This window comes from Hydra vulgaris, chromosome 14 (genome assembly GCF_038396675.1).
Source record: "Hydra vulgaris chromosome 14, alternate assembly HydraT2T_AEP".
In the NCBI taxonomy this organism is placed as follows: Eukaryota; Metazoa; Cnidaria; class Hydrozoa; order Anthoathecata; family Hydridae; genus Hydra; species Hydra vulgaris.
This window is the reverse complement of record NC_088933.1, coordinates 14,268,110-14,295,000: the sequence shown is the minus strand read 5'-3', so window position 1 is coordinate 14,295,000 and position 26,891 is coordinate 14,268,110. Positions and strand designations below refer to the sequence as shown.

Genomic DNA, 26,891 nt, shown 5'->3' with positions numbered 1-26,891 from the left:
ATATGAGATTGTAAAAATAATTATATTTAAATCCGTTACATTATACAGTCTGTGCTCAAGTTGTCAGACACTTTATAGTTTTTTAATAGTTACTTACAATGCATGAGTTTATATGAAATAGTTTTATCTAAACATAGATGTAATGGCTACTTATTTAAGAGATTTTTTATATACTTAATTTTGTATCTTTTTTTTAATGTATAACATTCAAACTGTTAAACACTCAACAAAAATGTTCAGTCACCAGCAGTTAAGCTATTGAGTATCTTTACGTAGTAAAAGGTAATGAGGCGAGATCAATACAAAGGAGTCCTAGAAAACCAGTTAATTCCGCAGCTCAGAAAATGATATTTTAATGGGGAACCATCTATTTTTATGCAAGATGGAGCTTCCTGCTACACACAGTACAATCTGTTAAAACTTTTTTGGATAAGCGAAAAATCTATTTGTTAGATTTGCCGAGTAGCAGCCCAGCTAGAGACCCTCTTAAAAATATAGGAGCTAATGAAGAAGAAAGTGGCTAAAGAACTGATATAACCTTTATAATTATGTACATTAAGTTATTAAAAGTAAATATTAAGATTTATAATTTCAGCGACAATAAAGACAAAAAAAAAAGATAAAAATATAGAGATAAAAAAATAAAAATATAGATAGATAAACTTTGATGCTCATTAAAAAACAATAACTTTTCTAGTTTAAAAATTTCATTTTTTATTATTACAAATTTATTATTAAACAAATGTTTTTCTATTAAAAAGTATTCCACGGTTTAGGGTCCGCTACTCCACATTCGAAATTGTTTCATACTTTAAATCAGGCCCAAAACCAATGTAGTTTTACAAAATCTATGTGTTTATAATAGGTGTTTTGAAAATGTTGCGTTGCAACTATACGACATCAAAAATATAATAAAAATACCTATATAAAAAACATCTGCACTATTAAAAAAAAGTTGTACTAAATTTTTACTTTATAAAAAAAATACTTTTCTAAAAACAAAAAAATACAAAAACCCTTTCGTATAAGAAATAGTTTGTATATATATATATATATATATATATATAGATCTTTAAAACTCATACGAACTTTTGGATGTGTAAATATATTTCGGTATGAGTACATGCAAATTAATGGACCACGGTCTTCTTAATAATGCAGTTAAGTCTCAAACACCTCCTCATTATTTATTTTTATTTTTACCACTTTTGTAAAAAAAAAAAAAAAAAAGAACAAGAAATATGACGCATACAGAAGTTGGACCACGGTTTTCCTATTATAGCAGTCGAGTACTTAACAACTACTTATATTATTATTTATCACTTTTATAATAAAAGAACGATCAGCAGAAAAAACAGCAAAAATGGCACATACACAACAATAAAAAAAGAAAAAACAAAATAAAATTAACATTTATTACTATTTATTTACTCAAAATTGGTTTTTTTTAGTAGTTAAAACTTTATAAAATTGTAAAGTTTAAAACTTTAAGTGGGTCATAATCTTTAAATAACAAAATATATTTTTTTAAATATTGCATCAATTGAAGAAAATTATATACAATAGTAAAATAAAATATATATAATAGTTGTAAAACCTACTCATTATTAATATATATTTTTTTATTTGCTATTTTTGTATGGCCTCTTTTTTTTTATTTTGGTTACTTATTTTTATTCACTATTATTGTATATTTTTACTGCGTTAAAAAAAACAACAAAATTTTAAATGAAGTTGCAAAGTATTTGATTGTTTCTCTCTTTAAACTTATTTTAAACAATATTTTTAGGGATTATATTAACTCACTGATTACCAAAGCTAATATTATATATCAAAGGGTATTAGGAAAAATAGGATAGGTCCATTTTTACCAAATTCGAGCTTTAAACAGCAAACTAAGTTGTTACTAAGTTTACATAAGACAAAATACTGTATTTGACCTTTAAAATCTAGACCGAAGACACTCTTTTTCCCAAACCATTACACCCATTATGAGACGCCCATCATTAATAGCTAATATATAAGGTATTATTTTTTACAATTAATTTACATAAGTTTCTAAAAATATCACAATAGTTTTATTTAAGAATATTTAAATATTTTAACTTTATAACTAAAAACTTTAAAGTTGCATCACTAAAAACTTATATACAGCTATTTCGTCTTATAACAACTTATACAGTTATTTCGTCTTATAACAACTTATACAGTTATTTCGTCTTATAACAAATTACACAGTTATTTCGTCTTATAACAACTTATACAGCTATTTCGCCTTATAACAACTTATACAGTTATTTCTTCTTATAACAACTTATACAGTTATTTCAATCAATATGTTACCTGTTAACATTGGATAATAAAATAACCTGTTAACATTGGATAATAAAATTTTATATAACTATCAGAAATATTGTTTATATGTAAAGAGAGACAGAGTGGTAAAAGAAAGTGAGTGATAGAAAAAAGAAGAAGACACGTTTGTTTTATTATCAACCACTTTAAATGATAAAACGTGCAAAAATTACAAACATCATTGGCATGTAATAAATGAATAAAAAATTACTGGAATTTGAAATATCCTGATTTTAACGCTTTAATCAGTTTAACTTTTAAATAACTTTAATTTTTAGTAAGTAAAAGTCTTTAATTAAATTAAAGAATTCACATTAAAAAATTTTAATAACCTGTTTTTAGAACTCTAAAAATGTTGAAACTTTTTAAAAGTTTCGTCGATTCATCAAGCTTTAGTAATAAAATAATGAATAAAATAATTCGTAACGCAATAAAACTGAACTTCCTGATTGCTTTAATTTGAAATAAAGAATAAAATTTTCTGATTGTTTTAAATAAATAAAAAAAAGATAACTTTTTTTTGCTCTGGATGGAGGCAGGATTATCTGCATTCAAATTGCTTTTATCTAATACATCAACCTGAAGTTGAAATATAATGCTCAATAATGTTAGGCATTATGTATCAAATAAGTAGGTATTAAACTAGACCATAGACTCTAACATTTATTCTATAAAATGAATCGAACACGCTTGAAGCTCTTCTATGATCAAGCAATTGAAGCTCTTAAATCAAACTTTAAGGGTCTGTTCAATATAAAGGAAAAAGTTAATTAAATCCATATGTTTCAAAAGTATAATTGATAACAAAATTCTTCAGTTGATTGAAAAATATTTTCATATTGTGAAAAAGTAATGTAATTTTTAACTTATTAAAAATAACGTATCTTTAAATATATATTTAAAAAATGCTTAACTTTATATAACTTTTTTTACAGAATAAATTAATTTTTATGGTTTTGAAAATTTGGTATTTATTGGTAAATTTAAAACTTTTAGTCAAAAAGTTTAAGAAACCAAAAAGATGGTTTTAAAAAAAAATTAGTAAACATTAAAATTGCATCATATTGAGATGTAAATCTCAATATAAAGTCTATGAAATTTTAAATTACTTCACACTCTTCGACAACTAGATTCATCTACATTCTACAGCCTGCAGTCACAGCCTACATCCTATAACTTACAGTCACAGTCTACAGCTTCACACACAGATCCTAGTTTCACAATTCCAATACGCATAGCCATGATATGGCAATATAATACTGTGTTTTTATTTTCCATAAATAATAAATAAATTCACATTAAATAAAAGATTGGGTTAGACCTAGTGCATACTTTTGACTTTGATTGATGATAATATAACAAAGTCTATTATAATATAACATATAATAAATAACACTCTATAATTTTTAGCTTAGAATCTTTGATTATGACCTTCCCTTATTAAAATTAGGAAATATATTGCACACCATAGGAAATAAATATTTTGAGTGTCACATCCCTCATGTATATTGTTAATAAATGTCATAAAAACTAGTTAGGAAATATATCGCATGCTACCAGTATTGTATGTTTAAAATACCACACACACACACACACACACACACACACACACACACACACACACACACACACACACACCATGTATACTATTTGAACCTTTTGGTTTACATCTCTTAAAGTTATCGTTTACTACTACTGGCCTTACTTACTACTGGCCTTCTTATGGGCGTTGTACCGCAGAGAGAATTTAACCAGGAAGATCACTCCTCCTTCTTTACCAATGTTGCTTTTTGGGTTACAGCCGGCCTCGAGCCACGAACCTCTTGGTTCTAAGCCAGAACCTTAACCACTCTGCCACGGCTGCTGTCACGGCTATTTGTCATTCTTGCTATTTTCTTGTATGAAATACTTTTGTCATTTTCAAAACCTAAATCGAAATTTTGAAATTTCGGCCTTAATATTTTGGTAAAACGCTATTTTTTCTTTGAGAAAAAAACTATAAATGCATTGTACATCCTTTGGATTTTGGTTTTATTTTATTGTTCCTGGTAACTATGCGATTGCGTAACATAATTTTTTTAAACAATGTTTATTTAAAAGTTAATACAAAATAACCATTAAGAACTCACACAAAAAAAGGGACTGAGTAACACCAGTTTTATTACTTTATTTTGCTCATCTTTTTAATAAATAATAATGCGGAGATAGAACAAGATACTTCTAACGTCGTGAAATGTTACCATTCAAAATAATGTAAAAGTCGGCTAAAAACCTAAAGGTAAAAACAATCAGATAATTTGAGGTATAAAAAAGATTTTTTTATTTTATTGGACGAATAGGTGTCACATGATAAATAAATAAAAACTTTTGGATAAGAATATAAAAGTTTTTCGACAACCTTTTCAGTTCTGGAAATTTATTGCAATAACCAGAAACAATGACAGTTTATTGCATTGAGCTTGCATAAAAAAATTGCAAGAAAACCAATCAGGATGAACACAAAAATATTTTGGGAATATAGACGGATGGGTTTTATCCTTTGTTTTAGAAAAATTGAATAGTTTCTAGTTGCCAATCGACATTTATGTTTAGCGCAAGGATGTTAACCTGCAATGGTTGCAATGGAACTTGCAATAGTGAGAGGTTTTGCTACAAATCAGTCCGACTTAGATAGTGAAGTTTTTGGTTGCGAACCTGAATGTGATTAGTTTGAGGAAGAGTAAAATTAAGAAGATTTTTTGCCATTTTAGTCCAAAAAGGATCAAAATGGTAAAAATAAGCTCAAAACTACAATGCCTTTCAAGTTTTTCACCTCTTTTGTCAATTTTCCAATTTCAATATTGTATAATTTTTTTACTCAGCATAGTCCTTTCACAGTAACTGTTATTTCCTTTCACTGTAAACTGCTGCTTCTGTTTAAAAAATTCTTGTTTGTCTAGCTTCTTTTTCCTTAAGCATCAATGCTTTGGAATTTTTCATGTCTTTTACTAACAGCAATAAAAATCTTCTATCAACCTTTTTTTTATTAACTTTTTTATTTTTCCCGAATAACACCCAACTTAAATAGTGGTTTCCTGCAGACTTTTTTGAAATAATTAATAATAATTAAGAAAAAAAACAACTTTATTTTAACAACAGTTATAAAAAAGATTTTAAAAAAAGAACTTTTTTTCCATACTTTATATAAGGTTACTTTCTATATATATATATATATATATATATATATATGTTTGTGTGCCACAAAATTTGAAATCAATTTTTGAAAGCTTTTTTCTCAACCAATTTTGCTCAAATTTTGCACACTTAATCATTTTCGATGACAATACAAGGAAATGGAAAAATTTGACCAAAAAAAGTTAATTAAGTTAACAAAAATTTAATTTGTATTTCCCCATAAGAACACTGAATTAATAAAAAAAAAATTAAAAACGTAACAGTAATTTTTCCTTCTACAAAAGATAACAAAAAAAGAATTTCTAGGCCCAATAGAATTCTGCTTGCATAAAGCATGGATTTGATAAAAGAATTTTTTTTTGATTTACTAGTTTCCAATATATAAAAGTAAAAAGACTTTTTTTTCTAAAAAATAAAAGAAAAAAAAAAGTTGAAAAATAAATAGAATGCTAGTACTAACTTTTTTTATACACCCGTTTTCGGAAAACCCGATCGGTCATACTGAAAAGTAGCGTTGATCACTTAAGTTTGAGGTCCAATAGTTAATGAAATGTTGCACACCAGTTGCGCATTTTTGTTGTACAACAACTATTGCCGAAATTGATTTGATTTGATTTCCGCAACCTTTGTTGTGCAACTTACGCAAAAAAAATTTTCCGTTCTAAAACATTATTATCTACGTAGGTTAACAAAACAAATTTAATGAAACAAAAACTTTTTTCAAACATACATAAAACATACTTAATGTTGCTTAATGTTTTTATCGTAAAATAGTTTATTTAAAATAAATTGTTTTTGCTATGAGAATTCGTATTATTTGAAGTTGTTTTGTATACACGTACACATACACTTTGCATACACTTATATGTACATGTTGTCAACATTCAAATTATAAATACTCGTTCGTTTTATTCCATTATAGTTCATTCTTAATACAGAATATTTTTTTCCTTTTAGGTAAAAAAGCCATTGTCACACTTTTTCAAAATTATAAAAATGAAAAGGGAAAAGCAATATTAAAAAAAAAAACTTACCTATAATTTATATAAAAATTAAACAAAAAAATCATTTGCTAATTTCTTTTAATTTTATTACTCCAATATGATTTTAATAACTAACCATATTTTTTGATTTTTTGAAGGAAACTTAAAATTACCCGATTTAAGCCTATTGATAATTTATTTTCACTTAAGCAGCAATTTCGAACTATAAAAATCCACTACAATTTTGTTTTCAGGATTCGGAATAGCAATTTTTCTTAAATTTGAAACCACAAACCGGAATAACTATCTATTGTTTTAAAATAGGTGAAAATAATAAAGAACTGGAGATCTTGAAAGTTTTTCATGAGATAAAGTTTTTACCAGTCTTTAATTCAAAAATAAAATAAAAAAAGAGAATCTTAAAAAACAAGCGAATAACGCCAATTATAAAAAGATGAAAAAGTCGTTATTGTCGATAACCTTATATAATTAATAAAAAATAAAACTTTAAAAAAAATTATAATTGGTTTAAAAACTTGATAATATTTATAAATAATATTGACTTATAAATGTTAATATAATTATTTGATATTTAATCAAAGTTATTTCCAACTAATTACCGGACTTACTACTCCCTTTTAATTTTTAAATTACAAGCAACATTTGTAATTTTTTCGTCAAAGTTACATTCTATACCTTTAATTACTTCGGTAACCGTGGAAACTGCTTGTTTATTTATTAGTTGTAACATTCAGCCAATTTATGAGGATGTAACATTAAAAACCAATCAATAGCTGTTAATTATTAATAATCATTTTATACTAATGACTTATTAAATTTAATTTGTATCCAGATATGCTAAATTGCAAAAACGGAATTCAACTGGAAGACTTGACGTCACTTGGTAAGCAATCAACTTAAATGAAGGAGATTACCATGATAAACATTAGATAAATATTAGTAATGCTTCTTCATGCAAAATAACTTTCAATATTTTCTTTTTGTTTATTCTATGAAACGAAAATTTTTATGGGTTTCTGATATTTGACAAAAAAAAAAAAAAAATTATACAAAATATTGTTAGCAAAAAAAAAAAAAAATTGAAAGTGGGTTTTTGTTTGCAAAGTAATTATTAATCAATTATAAAAACTATTCAAAAAACAAATTTTTAAACTTTTGGTTCAATTCAAAAAATTATTTTGAAAACTAATAAATTATTTAACAAAGACTTTTGATGTTCAAATTTATATGGAAGATTGTTGATGTACAGAACAAACAGTTGATGTTCAAATTTATATGGAAGATTGTTGATGTACAGAACAAACAGTAATGATCCAAAAAACTGAAACTTATGATACACCGCTGATAACATTTTTTCAATTTGAGGTGTTCTCTAATTACGATTCTCTGCCGCCTTCCTGAGAGCCATGCCTTAATCCACGCGTGGAGCTCATCTTTGATTTCGCAGCTTTGCCAAGGATGCTAGTAAGTAATACTGGTCTATAAATAAATGCTTTGAGTTTGGGTTCTTTCTTGAATATTGTTATTATATTTGAGTGCTTCCAATTGTCCGGCATTTCTTCTTTTGTAAACGAAATCTGAAAAATAAGCGGAGTAGAAAATGCTGTGGCACACCTTTGAAGTAGCCGTGGGTTGACGCAGTTTTTACCCATTGACTTAGTTTCATCCATAGTTTTGAGTCTCTTCTGTTTTTCAGCTCGTGTTATAAACTGCGTCTTTGTTCTACATTTTACTTCTGTGCGTGGTTCGAAATCTAAAATTGAACCTTGTGGCTCAATTACAAAAACAGACTGAAAGTAGTCATTTAAAGTTCGACATATTTCAATTTTCTTGGCTGTGTCTTTCTCTTTTCCGTCCTCTAAAACTCGTATTTAATCATTTATATTCTGCATTTTATTTATGTAGGCGCGAATCAACTTTGGGTTAAGCTTTGAGGATTCAACAATTACTAATTCGAATTCTAGAATTGCTTTTTTAACCTCTTTATTGACCTGTTTGCATAATTTGGCATGTTTCTTTCGAAGGATTTCATGTGTAAAGCGCCAATTTAATAATTTAATAATTAAGTCTAATTAATTAGTTCGCAAAAAAATGCCGAATGAAATTTGTCAAGTCCCAACTTTTTTTTTTTATTAGGAGGGGGGGGGGGGGTTGACACACACACCGTAAAATTGCCTCTTATAACACTTAACTAAAAAAGTTAAGATAATGAAAACTCAATAGATTTATTGGTAGGTTGTCATAATTTTACAAAACTAAACTGTTACTTTACAGAAAAGAAGTGAATAATGCCCAATATAACAATGATATTGCGAGGTAAAATTGTTCATATCCCAGTCAGCATTGTGATGCGGGTGCCGTGTGGGACCCGCATAGTAAAAAATAAAATAAAAAATTAGGGAAAATTTTGGGGTCAATACGGGAAAAACGAAAAAGCAGCCGATAAATTTTTCGTTTTTTAACTCGGCCCGTATTGTACCCATATAGATCCCGCGGTCAAATCCCGTACGGCTCCCATTTGATATCCCATGTATAACTTAAATTTTTTATACCTTAAATTAACGATAATTTGATTAAAGCAACTTTTTTTCATTTTAAAAAAATGAAATGATTAATTTAATTATCACAATTTTTTTTTAAATTTTAAAAGGTAAATGCAAATTTATATGTAAATTTATATGCAAATTAAAAACACAAGGGTATATACATGTATGTTTTATTAAATAAAATAAACTGTTTAAACATGTGTAATCAAAACATATACAAGTGTTCGCTGCTGTATTCTTTACGTTACATGTTTGCTGCTGCATTATGTACATTCTAAATGTTCTTTTCTGTGTTTGATGCTGCATTTAAAACACGTTCTTTTTGGCCATCTTTGCCTTTATCTCAAGCATTACCAAACCAACCAGAAAGTGCTTCTTCAAGAATTTTTTTGGACAAATTTTGTTTTGTTTTATAATTTTTTTATGCAGCACCTAAACATACGTTGAAATAAATTGCAAAAGAAATGTTACTATAGAAAATTTCTTTTGCAATATATTTTATCCAAAAGTATGGCATTAGGTAGTCTTAACACATAACTATAAAATATTATGATTTGATTTAGTATGTAGACCTTCTTGATTTAGTAGGTATATATTGATTACATAAGTTATAGAAGTTTCTTTAATTTAATAAAACATCACAATGCTGGCTGGGATGTACTTAGGTGGTTAATACACGGGACGTTTATTAATTTTCAGAAATTTTTTCCAGCCACCCCAAGCTTATTGAGATCCTCTTCCTTCCCCTTCTTTCTTTCGTTTATTAATTTTTACTTGTTACCAACAAAAAAGCAACATCTCAAAATTAAAAAAAACAGAAAAAGTATAAACCCCGTTTATTAGACCTGGACTAAAATTCCCCCTCCCTTTTATTCCAACCTTCCCCCGCGTTTCCTTGTATTAGGCACGCGAGAGTAAAAGGTTTTGTGTTCATATAAAACAAGTTAATATTGTTGATTTAAACAGCAACTATATAAAAAGTGTCTAAACAAAAACGCTTTTTATTGTCAGTATAAATAAGATATAAGCACATTATATGAGAAATAAATATCATTGGCTTTTTCAATTAAAATTTAATTATAATTACCTGCAGTATTAAATACCTGCAGATCCTTTAGAACAGATGGCCAACAATCATTTACGGTTTGAGTATAAATGCTGCTTAAATTGCGCAGTTGATCTACCTCTGCCTGTTCACTTCTACACTTAACGTTTTCATTAGGCCTGTCAATTTAGGTTTTTATTACATTTTACCCATATTTGCTATATAACGCTGCAAAAACAGTACTTTTTTTCAATTTTAAACTAATTTATTGTATTTTTAATTGTTAATATATTTACAGTGGATGATTAAAAGAAATGGTTCTTTGTTTAACTTTCTATCAAAAAATAATTATTTTTAAATAAAAAAAAAACGTTTTTTTAGTTTAAAAAAATTTATTAATTATGATATTTATTTTGAATATCATTAATATATTTTAGCATTATTTTTTATATTAGTATTATATTTAATTTTATTTTTGAATTGAAACGATTTAATTTAGATGTAAATGTTTGCTGAAACCAAAATGAAAGAGTTTTCCTCTTAAATATTTGACTCATTTAAAAAAAAAAAAGAATGTAGGAAAAATAAGTTCAGAAATATGATAAAAAAGTATATAATAAAATATAAAAATTGTTGCACTAATAACGAAGGTTCTAAGAATAGTTTTTCCTTTTTTATTTGAATTTAATTTTCATTTGGTGGTGATGGTAGTTGGGGGGGGGGGGGAAGCCACATTTGAGTCTCTTAAAATTTATTTTAGAATTTATAGGGGATGGGGGAATGCATACCCCCCATCCTCCCCTCTGGATCTGTCACTGAGAAAGAGGAAGCATAAATTTCTGTAAAATATATAAATTAGAAAAATTGTATAAAATCACTGGCCTTCGCCACACATATGTGTAATAATAGCTTTTAAATGTTTGCCTTTTTATATGCAATAATGTTTTACAAGATGGCTTTTTGCCACACATATATGCAACATATATATGCTATAAATGTTACAATAACACATACATGTTACAATATTGGTTTCAATGCTGCCACAGTTAATTATAAAATAATAAGTTTAATAGTAATAATGGCAACATTAATAATAATAGTGATAATACTAACAACAACAACAATAATAATAATAATTAGTTAGTATAGTTACGTAACAATGACTACCTTTTAAGGAAATTTGAAGAGTGGTTTTCCAAAAATGAAGTTATTCAAACCTTTTTTAAGCAGGTTGACGCACTGTGATTACATGCACACTGTGAAGGTTTGTTAGATTGGTTGTTAATACAATTATCAACTCAAATCTTATCTATCTGAAGATCATTTGAAAGGAAGAGATTAATCATTTGCCGAAAAAAGATTATCAACTGATTTTATCGCTCTGAGAATTAATTGAAATGTTTAATTAGCAGACACAAACAAATTACATAATAACGTTATCCAGAATAATGTTGTTTTTGTATTTTAGAAGGTTGCAAGGTTTATAAACATCTGCTCGAAAAAATTGTTAAAAACAAGGTTACTTCTTATTTCTGACTTTTCTCTATTTTTTTCAAAAAAATAAAAATAATAAATGAGAAAACGAAATAAATTAATTAGAAAAAAGTCGCCACAGTAATAAACATTGTCATCGTCGTCATTTTCGTCATCAACTTTAAAAAATTTTTATGTAATCATATTTTGTCGTTGATCACGTTTATAATAAATTTTTTTTACGAGCTAAAGAGATTATTATCGCGTTTTAAAAGATTTGAATAACGCTGATCGCGTGATTATATTTTGGTTGACGAAGGAAATGGTTGTGTTAATCAAAGGATATAAATGGTCTATATCCCCCTTTTATAAAAAATACAAAACACTACAAACTAAATCTTACATTATAGAAGAAAAAATTATTTACTCGTAAAAAAAGATTAATTTGATAAATTTTATGATAAAGTATATAACAACACACAAAAATACTAACGTGCGGTCAAACTGTACCAGCAAAACATTTAATTCGATTGTGATATAGGTCTGTTGCTATCTAAATTAATTAAATAACTGGGCAGTTGTACATTTATTAATAGAACTATTTTAAGGTTCAAAACGATAAAAAAAGAAACCTTTAAGTTCCTTTAGCGACGACTGTTTGCATTGTTGTTTATTAGCCTGTGGATAGTTTATTGCATTTATGATTCGTCTTGCTAAAAAAAATTTTCAATATCTAAATGAAATAATTTAGTAAGATATTGATGCGCATAAGAACACAGCGCACAAAATAAGCTGACAATAATGGAACATTTTATTTTAGAATAAAACATTTTTTTTTTTTGAACATTAAGCACCATTTAGTGGTACTTGGCATTTTTAATAGAATCTTATATTTAAAAGTATAGATTTGGGCGAGTCCCTTAATCTCTACCTCCAACATTGAATATTTTACTGATAAAACTAATTAAAGCTAATTATTTACTCCAATAAATTACGCGTATAGGTATTAGAGCACCTAAACTTGATGACCACTTTGTATATTATATACCATGGTGACCACTTTGTATATTATATACCATATTTTGTAACATTAATCGAGAGAATTCCATTGAACCTTATTTAATGGATTTTTGAAGAAAGAGTTTGTTTTTTTTTTTGAGAAAAAAAAAAGTAAAATGTACAAAGATTACTTTAGATGTAGGGGCAAATAATAAATAATATATATGTATTACTTGAGTTGCGTAATATATTTTCAAAAGCAATTTACTAAGTATGGTGGAATTATAATATGTACGTGCAATATACAACAATCAGATGGAGGGCTCAGTATTTTTTGGTGTCAGAAATTACTTTCAGACGTGTCAGAAATGACATTCAGAGTTAAGATTTTAAACCTTTGTTGGTACTTTTAAGTGATAATAATAAAGATCGTTTGCAAAACTTTATTGCAGTTGGAGCCCGGGAAAAAATCATCTTAAAAATTTTTATTTATAACATTAAAATAAAATCTATTTTACATTTTATTTATTTACATTCGTACGCAACTTTTTAAGAAAGTTATTTTAAGAGTAGGGAGGATGCGAAACTTAAAAAAAACTTAAATATCTTATTTTTATTGAAAACATTTTTTTTTATAATAGCTTTGCAACACACGTGATTAGAATTTGCTGCATGCCAAAAATTTGCTGCCAAAAAAGCTACATAATGGTAAAAAAATGGTAAAACGATTAATTCGATACTTAAAAAAAATAAAATCGATTCTGATTAAACGCATAACTGGATCTTGGTAAACGCACAACTAGATCCTCATAGAATAAATTTCTTTTTTATGAGCTTGACTATCCCGAACTGTTTTCATAATTGCGTAAGATTTTTTTAGCGTCATTTTTTTGGAGAAGAAAAAAAATGATTTTATAAAATATCAAAATACAATTAAATAGAAATAAATAGAAAAAAAAATACAGCAACACTGGCAATGATTTAACATCAACGATAGTTGTTGTTTCAATTGTTTTGAAAGAACTTGTTTAGTGATAGTATTTATTAACCTTAGAAATAAATCGCAGTCAAATGACGCTGTTAAACCAAAGATAAACTGAGGAAACAAAAAAAAATCAAATGACGCTGTTAAAATAATAAAAAGTTTCTAAAAGTGTAAAAAAAATAAATAAAACAGATTCTCAGACAATGATAAGAAAACTTTAAAAAAAATCATATGTTCCAGGTGGTTTTTATAAAATGAACGCATTTTGTTGCAATTTTCAACAAAATCCTTAATTTTTTAATTTACTTACAGTTTTAATTTTTTCTGACTTTATCTATATTTATGTAGGTTTATTTATCTAGGTTTATCTATATTTTTATTTATTTACAAAATGTACTTTTATCGTACAACAATTATTGTCGGTACAATAAAAGTATATTTTTGTAACTAAAATAAAGTTAAAAAAGAAAACATGCAGTTTAGTAAAACTTAAACATTCAAGTAAAATCTACAGATTTTTTAGAAAAGAAAGTTTCTACAGTTTCTTTTACAAGAAAAACATGCATTTTAGCTACATATAACTTGTATTGAAAATAAAGAAAAACGTTTTAAGTTATTGTTGCAAATATAAGTTTTGTTAAATTGTTAAATATAAATTTAGATTTTGTTTTTGGTTTTTGGACTACATGGTTTATATTTTTGATATTTTGAGCGATATATTATAACTTAATGGTAAGGGTTAATTAAGGTTGCTCGTAGGGTATTTGCAAAATATTTTGCATCTTTATCAACCTATCTAGCGTCACAGATCTCAAAATAATATTACTTCGAGATCAGTGATCTATCATACTACTCTGTTCAAAGTTAGACTTGTAAATATATATTTTACGTATTGTTACATACATAACTTGCAAAAAAAATTTCATTAAAATTCATTTTAAATGAAGTCTTTCAAAACAGTCACTTACAAACGAAGCCTTTTTTAAAATGTCATTTACAAAAGAAGCTTTTTGAAACAATCACTTACGAAGGAAACTGTTCAAAACAACTTCTTTTGTAAATTATTCAAAAAATTTACAATAACGCGTCATTCGGCGCAGTAAGTACTGGGATTAAAACATTGTTATAGTCTCTGCTATTGTAAAAGACTCTGCTGTCATATCAATAAAGGTTTCTGACAACAACAGATCAGTGCAATTAAAAATGCATCTTTTTGAAGAAAAATTCATTTTAATGTTTGCTGACATAAAGTTATTAACTTTTTCCTGTAAAGACCAACTTGCAATAGACACACTTTATAATAAAATGTATAAAGATATGTCGAAGTTATTAAATAACGTGTATTTTAGATTTCAATATTTTGAACAATCAAGATGTGTTATGAACAATCAAGATGTGCGCAAAATTGTAAAATCATTTTTAACCACTATAAAAACATATATAACAGATTTTCTGAATTTAGTTTTGTTTTAGACCAGGTTATGCGTCATTAAATTGCTGTTATGCAGTTAAATGCTCTTCCGTGGTGCTCTGTGATAAGACCGTTAGGTTTTCATTGAGTACTTTAACAATTTAAAAAAAAAACCATCTTTGTTATTTGCTAAACATGCTAATACGGTTTTAATTGTTATTTTCTATTTAATACTACTAATAATAATAAAATTAAAATTGCTTCCTGATACCATTGATAAGACATATAAAATAAAAATAAGAAAATATTTTATAAATTTAATGTAAACTTTACATGAGTAATAGAGGATACAGAGGACTCAATCGGATAGGATGAAAATGGAGAAGTTGAGAAAAAAAAAAGGATAATAATGCAAAAGATACAGAGGTTGATAAAGAGGTTAAAGATTGATAAAGATACATAGGTTGTATTTAACATGTTGCATTTATAAAATAAATGCTAAAGCAGAGTTAAATACTACAATTTAAGCGGTTATTTTTAAAAAGCATTCTTTTTATGGTTGAGGTTTAATGTCGTTTTGTGGTGTTTTGTGTAAATTAATTCATAATGTTCTATGGTTTGGTAGTGTTCTGAAGGATTTTGTTGAATTGTAATAATTGAAATAGTAATAAAATTAAAAAATACTGTACCGCAAACTTTCAGACATAAAGCAGACTTTAAACATTTCTATGTCTAATAAGAATGTTATATACTGAGAAATAAAAAAATTTGTCTGGGAATACATAGATGTTGAAAATTATTTGTTCCCAAGCTCTACTCATAGTAATCGTTTTCATTTTTTTTTCTTCCGATTTAAGTATAAACACCTAAAAATTTGGACTTTGCTTTGTCACTGAAAGTTGTAAATCTAATAGAATAAAAAACGATATTACACCCCCCAAAAAAATTGTTGAAAAAATTGAAAAATATTACATCCCCCGAAAAAATTGTTGATTTCTTCGGACAACCGTACGTCAGCTTTTTTAAAAATTTACTGCAACTTAAATAACGTCAGCGATTTTTGAAGAATTTAATTAAAATTAGACATCGATTACAAATTAAACTAACATGCTTTATTTAAGTTTAAATTTTTATGAATGAGATTTTTTTTTCATCATTGTTGATCTATCTATTTGAGTGTCAATTATAATTGTTGCATTTTGAAGCATTGCTGATTAATGTGGATTAATTTTAATTTGAATAAGCATTTTAATGATTTTTTTTACAAGGATAAATATTTAACTTTTCATTATAAACTATGATAAAACCTTGATGTTTTCGATTCTATTTTTTCTCATTTCATAGTTTTTCAAAAACATTAAAATAATGAAACTAATTGACGAAAAGTAATTTTTCGAAAGTTATTTTCGGTGAAATTTTAACATGAATAATAATCATTAATGAAACAACGAATCATTAAAGGTAATTATTTCAAGGTATTATTCATTGATTTTTTAAAGTCTTTAACTTGTCATTGGGAAGGAGATGTTTTTGTGAGTAAAACCAGCAAAAATACATCAAAAATGTCAAAATTAACTTTGTCAAAAAAAGTAAAAAAAAAAAAAAAGCCAGAAATTTTGATTTAATCAATAAACACTACAGTGACTTGTCGAGGCTCTTTGTTACAAGGTTACAAGAAATATGCTCTCAAGAAGCCATAACCCAGGGTGATCCTCATGCAATGGCCTGGTACCTTTGTAACACCCCAATAATCATAGAACACTTACTTGTAAATCACCCACAAGTTAAGTATATGTGGTTATCAGATAATGCTGCAGCTAGTGGAAGTAAACAACGATGTAAACACGACTACTATGTAAATCTATCAAAATGGCTGATTGTAAATTTCTTCTTATCAGCAGAGAACGCCGGTATATTTTTTGGTATTTCGGTCAGCATAACTACAGAAGATAAGCGACATATAAGTTCAGTAATTGGTTCTCAAAACTTTAAAGACTACTATTGCAATAAGAAAGTAGAAAAATGATTAAAAAGCTACGCATCACATGACAAAACATCTAATGGATGAAAGTTAGGGAATTAGAATGTTAACACAATGTGCAACAAAAGATAGTTGGAAAGCAGTTGTTTTTTTTTGCCATATAAATTTATTCATGTCGTAAACCATAATATAAATACAAATAGTAGAGACAGGAAGAAGACATAATTGGTCTTATCACCGAGCCCCTCAGTCTATACAGTAAATATAAAACAAGAAAAATTAAAAACTTAACAATATATAATATAAAACGTTTTTCTATAGACTTTATAAAATAAAAATCATTAGTCCTAAAGTCTGATTGCCCAGCCGATAATAACAAACCACTAATTGATGGGTAAGTTTAACTGTAGCAATCATTAAAACTTCAGAAAAAGCTGAGCGCTACGTCGTTCATTGATAGTTTTTGCTTCAAATAGTTCTTAAACTCATTAAGTGTAGCAATTGTTTTAAGTTCATTAGTTAATATTTTATTTCATAATTTTGGCCCTTTTGTAGAAGTTGAAAATTCAGTCGCCACAAAATAACTTTTGGGTTGAATATAACTGTTATTTGAAAATCGGGTTAGATATCTTTTCTGATTTATTTTGAATAATGGGTAAAATATTTTAGATATATCTTTATTAATTTTGAACATAAATATAAGATTTTGATAGACATTTAATTGATAAACATTCATTTTATTTAAATTAACAAATAATGCTTGGGAGTGTGTATGACGGCCCACATTAGAAATGATTCTGATTGCATGCTTTTGTTTATTAAATAGTTTTTTTATTTTATTTTTATTTGTACTGCACCAAGCAATGTTTGCGTAATTAGGATGGCAACGAGTGAACGAGAAATATAAAAGCTTTAAGAAAGTTGGATTTAAAAAAGACTTTGCTCTGCATAGCAGGCCTATGTTCTTTGAGATTGTATTCTCGAGATATTGTATGTGATCTCTCCACGTCATATTTTCATCAAGAAGCACACCGAGAAATTTTAAAGTGATTTCCCTTTTTATATCCTGATTGGCAATACAAAGTTTTGGAAGTTTTAAAGGAGTATTATTTCGGTCATGAAAACGATGGAAAAAGTATATTTTGTTTCGGTTACATTTAGAGATAATTTGTTTGCATTAAACCATTCAGTAAGATTTAATAGCTCTTTGTTTACTGACTTAAACAGAATATTTATATCATTATGCGCATAAAATAGAATTTTGTCATCTGCAAATAAAATTGTATCTCGCTCAGTACAAGCTTTGCTTAAATCATTAACAAAAATGAGAAATAGGAGTGGTCCTAATATAGATCCCTTAGGAACTCCACATGTTATGTTCACCTTCATTATAAGAAATATATTGTTTTCTATTTTTCAAATAGCTTTTAAACCACGCAATATTTGTATGTTTAATACCATAGTTTTCTAATTTTGTAAATAAAATGTAATGATCGACAGTATCAAAAGCCTTACTGAGATCAATAAATACATCTAATGTATGTTTAAATGATTTAAAGATATGAAGAAGATGAACAATAGCCTGATCAGTAGAGTGGCTCTTTTTAAACCAAAATTGCTTACTATAGAGAATATCGTTTGCATCTAAAAAGTAATACAATCTTTTATACATAATGTGTTCTAATAACTTTGAAAAGCATGATAGCATGGAGATAGGCCTGTAATTGGAGACGCTAGTCTCATCTCCTGATTTTAATATAGGTATTACCCTTACAACTTTAAGTTTATCGGGAAAGATTCCTTGTTCTAAAGAGAGCGTAAATATATGCAAAAGCGGAATTTTTAAATAAGGCATTGACTTAATTACTACATTACTGCCAGCATCATCAACTTCATTACCTTTATTTCGTTTAAGTAAGTACATGGCATCAAGCAGTTCTGTTTTCTGTTAGCATATTATTGTCCATTTTATTATTATTAGAGTTTAGATATGATTTGAAGCAAGTTTTACTTATATTTATTTTTGATGCTAAACTTGGACCTGTGCTAACAAATGCATGGCTAGACGAATTAGCAATTATTGCGTTGTTAATAATTTCACAGTCACTTATAATTTGTTTTTTTGGTAAACAACAAATATTCATTGAATATCATTTTTGTATTTAAGTAATTGACTATAGCAAAGTCTTACTGCTGTCTTTAAAACCTAACTAATGTGTCACCTAGTCTAGTAGGGGTAAGTTGAGCAGCTTTGATAAAAAAAAAAAAAGTTGAACTTTTGAACACAAAGTAACAACTTTTATAAAAACTTTTATTGAAGATTCACCCAAGTTTTGTACCATGCATATTTATTCATTTGTTGATTGCTTAACTTATCCTACACTATTGCTCAACTTACCCCGCTGGGACAGGTTGAGCAGCTCCACAAACTTTAGGCATTAACTTTTTAAAAGAATCAAAAAGTATGCTTTTTTCAAACCAAATTTTTAGCAGGTTAAATTACCTTTTAAATAGTGAAAAAATTATGTAAATTTGACGCAACGTTTATGCGATCAATTAGATTTAGTAAAAGTTGCTCAACTACCCCGCTCTACCCTACTATTATGCAGATTAAAAACACAAAAGTAGCAGAATTTGAATTATCACTCTCAAAGTATGTTTAAATCAACAGATGAAAATTTTTCTTTTCTTGTTTACCAAAATATCTTGTTCAGCAGTAATCAGAAAGCCTGTATACTTTTCTGACATATGACAGTATACTGTTCCGAGTTTTCCTGTTTTTTTGTTTTTGTAATTCAGTATTTTTTTCGAAAAAAACTAAAATGTTCGGTTATTTTTACAAAAAAATTTTAATACTACAAAATTTTGAAAAAATAGGTTTACCGTTTAATAGATTTAGATAAACTAATAAACTAATTAACTTTAGGTTTCTTTGGTTTATTATTAAAATTCTCATTAATAAAGTTTACAACTTAACGAGTTTAATTGGACCTAGTCTTACTAAAGGTTTGTAAAGTTAGTCGTTTTTTAGATCAAATTAAAAGATATTTTTTATTTAGTATACAAAAATACTTAATTGTTATCTGAAAAATAATTAAACTAAAGATAATTTTCAAAACAGAAAATTGCGAAATAAAGTTTCTAATTTAGTTATTCAATATTTATATTATTTTATAAGCATTTATATACGCATTTATATAAGGATTTTAAAGCTTTTTTTTTTGAACTTACAAAAATTGACTTGGTTAATCAATTTGTTTTGATGTAAATACTTTCAGGTTTTTTTTTCAGTACTTTGGATAATTCATAATTTGTTGTTATTTTATCATGATGAAACCTGCATAAACTAATTGTGAACTATGCTTGATCATAAAATCCGAGATCTCTTGAAAATTTGTTTAAGAGTGTTGGAGCATGTTTTATATAGAAAAATGCCATGCTTTCAACCTAATTTTCAAAAAAAAAAATTTGTGTAGTTGATTAAAGCATAGACATTAAATGCATTTAAAGTTGGCTTTTAATCTTCTTTTAAAAGGAAATATAGAATCGCCTAAATAGGAACTGACGATATTTTTCAAGGGTGTCAGTCTAACTTAAATGGTTTAAATTTGACAAACTTTTCACATCAATATCCGAATTCGACATTTTTAAGTAACTCTTTTAGAGGGCAAACATAGTTTAAGACAACAACATTGGTTTCCATTGTTCTTTTACTCCATTTATGCTTAAACTGTAGATGTAGATGTTTTGTTTTGTTTGACTAGCTGGTAGCTTTTAAGGAATACGAAATTTTTGACTCTGTTATTAAACTATTAAAAATTCGTGAGCTAGTAACAACACCTTAGCGTCAGAAAATTTTGTTTTATCAGAAAGATCCAAGAGAGGGAGTTTGACAAAACTTTTGTAACTTGCTGCCAAGAGTTAGCCACTTTTAGAATATTTTTAAACCTTGCAGCCAAAAGTTTAGAATAAAATAAACATGTAAATACAAAGTAACTTTTAAGTTTGCATTATTCTATGATTTTTTTACAAACTGAACAGTTACCAAAATCATCAATTTTTTAAACTTCTAAGTTATAAACGGCTTGCACTTTTTAAATAGGAAAATTATGTTTTTTCATATTTTAAATATATATTTTTTTTTTGAACAAAAAAATATAGAGCTAATTGGCGCAAACTATCAAAATGATTATTAATACATTATTGAGTGCGCCATTATTAGTAAAGATTTTTTTTTTTTTAAAAAAAAACGGTTTTTTAAAACAGAAGTTTAAAACTCCTTTGAATTGGTAGCAAGTTAAATACTTGAGCTGGCTTTGGTAGCAAGTTAAATACTTGAGCTTAAAGTTGGTAGCAAATAAAATTTTGATTAATATGCCAAAACAGTAAAACAAGTACTCCGGTCAGATAAAACACTACTATAGAGGTCTTGTCAAAAGAATTTTGATAAGAAAATGATATAAATAAAGATTTAATGATTAAAAAAAATGATTTAAATAAAGGGTTTGATAAGTTTACTTAATTTTTTTCGTTTACGGTGTTTTGATAATACTTATTTCATTTGCTAATATGTAATACGATGTCTAATTATAAGATAGTTAAAAAAGAATTAATGTATGAAGTATATGTCCGCGGCACTCTCGATTTTGAAAGATTTTCATTTTCTAACAACGCTTTTTTTGTTTTGGTTACACACACTATAATCGTTTTTTTTTTAATCCAATAAACAAATTTTTCTACCTTCATTAAGCCTTTCGACAGCATATGGTAAATATCTATTTTATTTTCAAATGTACAAGGTTACCTGTTTTTTCTCTAGGCTTTGTTTCACTATCTACATTTATCACTTTCATTTGAAAATGCGATCAATCCTTTGTTCTGCTGAATGTTAAAGAAACATAATGAAATATTCATTTTTGTTCCAAATTAAAATTAACTTCAGCTGACACGTACAGCTGCAAACCTATAATAACTTTACTATAAAAGTTTATTTACAGTATACTCTACTATAAAAGTTTATTTACAGTACACACACACTCCTTCAGAAGATTGAAGTAAACCTGCGTTACATTATATTTAAATACTGAAAATTGGAACATTAATTACAGAGTGCGTATTAAATATATGCTTTTACTGTTACAAAAATAGTTTGTCAGTTTCGAAATAAAACGCTTTCGCAGCAAATTTTATCCTCTCGAGTTTTGGAAATTATCTACCAACTTTCATTAGTATATCAAAATTTATATATTTTAAAGCCTGTTATTTCTTACAAAATAGTTCTTTATTTTAAAAATCTTACCCCTACACACGAAAATACAGACGCGCGTATGTTACCACAAGAATGTACGCAATAATTTCTAAGTATTATTCATAAACTATTCAATATTTAAAAGACATAAATTGCGAACAAGAACAAACAATATTCAGTATTGTATAGTTTACAACAAGTCATAAAAATGCCAACACTTAAAAAATAAATCAACTATTAAAGCATGCTTGCTTAAATCGATTATTAGACATTTGTGGTTCTTGTTTATCCTATTTTCATTTAGAAATACATATAACTTATTGATCAAACCAATTACATAAATAGGATAGAGATTAAACCAAGTATATTCTGTCTTAACTACTTAAAAGAAAAGAAAAATGAAGATTTTTTTAATTGTGACTCAATGTTAAAAAATTTTTCTGGCGCATGTAAGAAAACCCTTGTGGCAATTATTAAACATTGAGTATCATTAAGCAAACCACATAGCATATATTCAATGATATTGCAAAAAACCTAAAAAAGTGTTTTTGTGCGTGTGTGAGTGTGTGTGTGTGTGTGTGTGTGTGTGTGTGTGTGTGTGTGTGTGTGTGTGTGTGTGTGTGTGTGTGTGTGTGTTAAAAAGCAATAAATTTTTCTTTAAAATTATTTATTATTTTTGCTAATACTTTGATAATTTTTTAATGTTAATATTTTTTTAATAGTATTTTTTAATTCAATTGAATTAAAACAAAAAAATAAATTTTTAGAACCAAGCAGAGAAAATTAAAAAAAAGAAAAAAAAAGAAAACAATTATACTATTATACAATTTTTATTCATTTAAATCAAGCTTTGTAATATGCACTTGAGAATCAGCACCTCCACTTAAAACTAAATCATTTTCAACCCATCGAACACACATAACTTTATCTTGATGAGATTCTACATTTGTTATTGATTTTTTTGTACTACGAATATCCCAAAGTTTAACTGAATTATCATAAGATCCACTTACAAGGTGATATTCATTAGACGGAGACCATTCTACCGAAGAAATCCAGCCATTATGTGAAGATAACATTGATTTAACAACTGTTCCATCAGATACCCTTGGATCCCACAAACGAACATATTTATCTGTACTTCCTGAAGCAAGCAAGTGACTAGAAGCAGAATATGAAATACTTAGATAGACTTTGTTTCCTGTAAATGTAAAGGTGTTCGTAGCAGTCTCACAATCCCAAAATCGAATGCAGTGATCCCAGCCTGCACTTACTAGCTTATCATCAATCCAAAGCAGAGATGAAACTGGCTCTTTATGACCAGATAGAGTTATAAGAGGAGTCCTTATAGTGGGTGCATTGTTCATAGAATTTTTTTTAGATTTTTTTGTGCTGTCATCGATATCTTCATTTGTGGCATGTAAATCTATTTTTGAATCCCATATCTTGATCATTTTGTCCCATGACCCACTGGCAAATTTGTGTGTTCTAGGATGAAGAGCTAAACAGTCAACACTCCCTGCATGACCTCTACATGAATGAATACTAAAACATTTACTCTCAGGTCGTTTATACATCCATATTAACACTGATTGATCCTGAGAAGCAGATAAAAAAGAAATTTCATTATTTTCATGCTTATTCCACAATACATGTTTTACTGCCATTGAGTGGCTTTCAGCAGCGCATAGTAGTTTTCCGTTCTTTTTACTCCAAATATTTACAAGACTGTCGTAAGTTCCAGTTATAATAAGATCATTTTCAACATCTATAGAACTTACCCAGTCGTTATGTAGCAGTGATCTTTCTAATTTTGGCTCTTTTTGTTTTAGTATATACTCGATTTCAATGACAGATTCTGTTGAAATACTTTTTTCGTTTATATAAGATGCAAGACTGTCAGCTTCAAAATATTCTCCATTTATTAAAAAATCGAACTCTAAAATACCAGAATCTTCACTTAAAAGAAGTCCTTTTACTAAAGCATTCAATTCTAAAGTTCCTGATATGCTTGGTATTGACAACAAAGTATCTTGAATTTGATATTTTTTCAATTTTGTATATATTTTAGCTTGCACGTGAACATCTTCTTTATCCGCCATTTTCAATAAAAACAAACGTTTAATAACGCGGTCAAAACCACACTTTTCGCACCACATAACTTTTCGAAGTTTTTTTTCATTACTAATATTTACGAAACGTATGTAAAAAAGTATTTATGAGTCAAAGTTTCTGTAAAACATAAATAAACTCCAAAACCAATTTGTGTTTTATAAAAATAATAATTTGTATCAAATTTAATTTTCAATAAAATAGTTCTACAACTAAATATATTTTGAACAAATAAAAAAATAACTAAACTTAAATTAAGAAGTAGTAATAACGAACAAGTTTTTCGAGTAAAAAGTTTTTTCAAGAATATCATCAAAATAAAGTTGACCTGTTTTTTTGATTTGGTGGGTTTAGAAATCAAAAATAATCAAAATAAAGTTGACCTGAATTTTCTGATTTGGTGGGTTTAGAATTAGGAGGGGGCAAATGTTAGGTTTAAACCATATAACTACGTCATATTGCTATCCCAACAGTCCGACTTTTTTTTGCACCATACAAATTTATTAAAATTTCTTATCAGTTTTGAACAGCCTCCTTAATTTACTTTCATTTTCAAGCAATATGTTTTGTTAAATGTATAAATTTATGAAAAAAAAGTTATATATATATATATATGTATATATAACTATGGCATTATGAGTTTGCAGATGATTTTAGGCTTTTTTGCTTGTTTTTCAGCTAATTTGAGTTGCTTAACTTCTTCTCTTTTTTTAAGATGATCTGCAACACCGTGTTCTGCAATACATTCGCCAGCAATTTTTGGAATATTAGGTTGCCTCGATTTTTTTACATGAGACTGATTTTTTTCTTGAAAAAAACTCTTTAGCTCATTTTCCATTTCGATTTTCATTCTCTCATGTAGTGCTCTGTACTTGTCGAATCTCGAAGCTGTTGTTGCTGGTTCAGAAGATAATGCTAAAGACTTTATTGTTCGCAATGGCGTTGAAGACGTCGGTTGATTAAACGTTTCGGAGATTGTTTTTGTTAAGTGGAAATAACCCAGTATATTCAAAACCAGCAATAGCGTGTAAAACACTTACCGCTCTCATACACCTGTTTGAGCAACGTAGGAAAATTTTCTTTATCTATGTTTTTGCATTTTGTGTTTTTGTAATATTTGGTAAGAACTGCCTTCCATACTTGCTTAACATGGCAATAGACACCTCTGTCCAGTGGCGGAAGAATGTGAGATGAGTGGGCTGGTAGACAAATCAAAATTATATTGTTTTCCCGACATAGCAATACAGCTGCTAAACTGACGTGAGACGTATCCCCATCAAGATATAAAATATGAGTACCACTAATAGCTTGACATTCTGGTATATACACTTCCTTCAACCATTCAATAAATATGTCATGCTCCATCCAACCAGATTTAGAAATTGAATATCTGGTGCCAGTTGAACCACCTAAAGCCCACTCAGCTCTAAAGTTTCGTTTTGCTTTGTATACCACAAATGGTGGTGTAAAGTATCCATCAACATTATAGCAATTGTTCACTGTATAATGGATTTTTTCATTGTTAACAGTGAGTTTCAAAACACGCTTTGCACCTTTTCGACATACTACAGTTGCTTTGCCTTGATCACCACAGAAACCCGTTTCATCGCAATTCCAAATATGACAACCAGAAGTTATCCCAGACAATTGATATTGTTTAGTGACAACTTCAAAATAATTATTAATTATTTCTTGCGTACAAGAAGCGGCTCTGGCAGATGCTAAAGTGTGAGTTTTTCTTGTGGAAATTTCTTTAGACCATCGGTTTGTAAATGCATAAAACCAGTCTTTGCTAGGCTTGCCGTTTTTAAATAGGCCTGATTGATTTGTATGAATAGGTAACCGCATACGAAGTCCATGACATCATTTCGTGTTAAACCATAACCCTAATCACATAGGAACTTAAACACATGCACCATAATTGACTCTGTTTGCTGTGAGAGTATGATTGTTGATCCTGATCCCTTGAAGCTAGCATTTTTGTTGTTTTTGCGACCTGTTAGAGTTGAGAATGGAATGCCATATTTGAATGCAGCTTTTCTGATTGAAGTATTTTTTTCTTTTATATCATTTAACGCAGCTTCTATACCTTCTTCATTGTAAGACTTTTTACTTGTTGCCATCTTGAAAGTGAATAATTAATAAATATCATTGAGTCATGTTTGTAAAATAACTTTATATAGGAAGAACCTGGAACTAACACATGAGAAAATCCAATAATTTAATTCACCTAGGTACCTAATTTAAAAATTCACATGCTACTTAATAAAGGAATTTAAAATAAATATGTGAATGATCGGTTTTACCAGAAAAGATTTAATATTAATTTTTCTTACTTTTTTGTCTAATTTTTAACTATAAAACGAAAAAAAATTATGTAGTTGGTATTAAAATTAAATTTTCTACAAGATAGAGGTAAAATTATTTTTAAACGAATTATGGTTCCCGAATTATTACGATAGCAAATAAAAGAAAAAAGCAAATTTTTACGACTCTCTTTTAAATTTTTATAAAAATAAAATGACTGAAAAATGAATTGGATTTTATTTTGACACATT

General features: G+C 27.6%; 1 protein-coding gene and 1 long non-coding RNA gene across 2 annotated transcripts in view; both read right to left on the bottom strand.

Moving 5' to 3' along the window:
- Positions 1 to 14,806, bottom strand: part of LOC136091168 (uncharacterized) — a 16,497-nt gene extending 1,691 nt beyond the window's left edge. The window contains exons 1-3 of the long non-coding RNA XR_010643750.1: positions 14,550 to 14,806; positions 12,230 to 12,310; positions 12,091 to 12,150 (exon numbers count right to left, since the gene is read on the bottom strand). This is a non-coding gene — a long non-coding RNA (uncharacterized LOC136091168). The remainder of the gene's footprint in view (positions 1 to 12,090; positions 12,151 to 12,229; positions 12,311 to 14,549) is intronic.
- Positions 14,807 to 23,032: 8,226 nt separating this feature from the next.
- LOC100213199 (ribosome biogenesis protein wdr12) lies at positions 23,033 to 24,372 on the bottom strand. The gene has a single exon (XM_065818388.1). The coding sequence runs from the start codon at positions 24,321 to 24,323 to the stop codon at positions 23,052 to 23,054; it is 1,272 nt and encodes a 423-aa protein (XP_065674460.1). The 5' UTR covers positions 24,324 to 24,372; the 3' UTR covers positions 23,033 to 23,051.
- Between the last annotated feature and the right edge of the window lie 2,519 nt (positions 24,373 to 26,891).

Excerpts from the sequence above, each read along its gene's own strand:
- LOC100213199 (XM_065818388.1), bottom strand. The coding sequence starts at position 24,323 with ATGGCGGATAAAGAAGATGTTCACGTGCAAGCTAAAATATATACAAAA.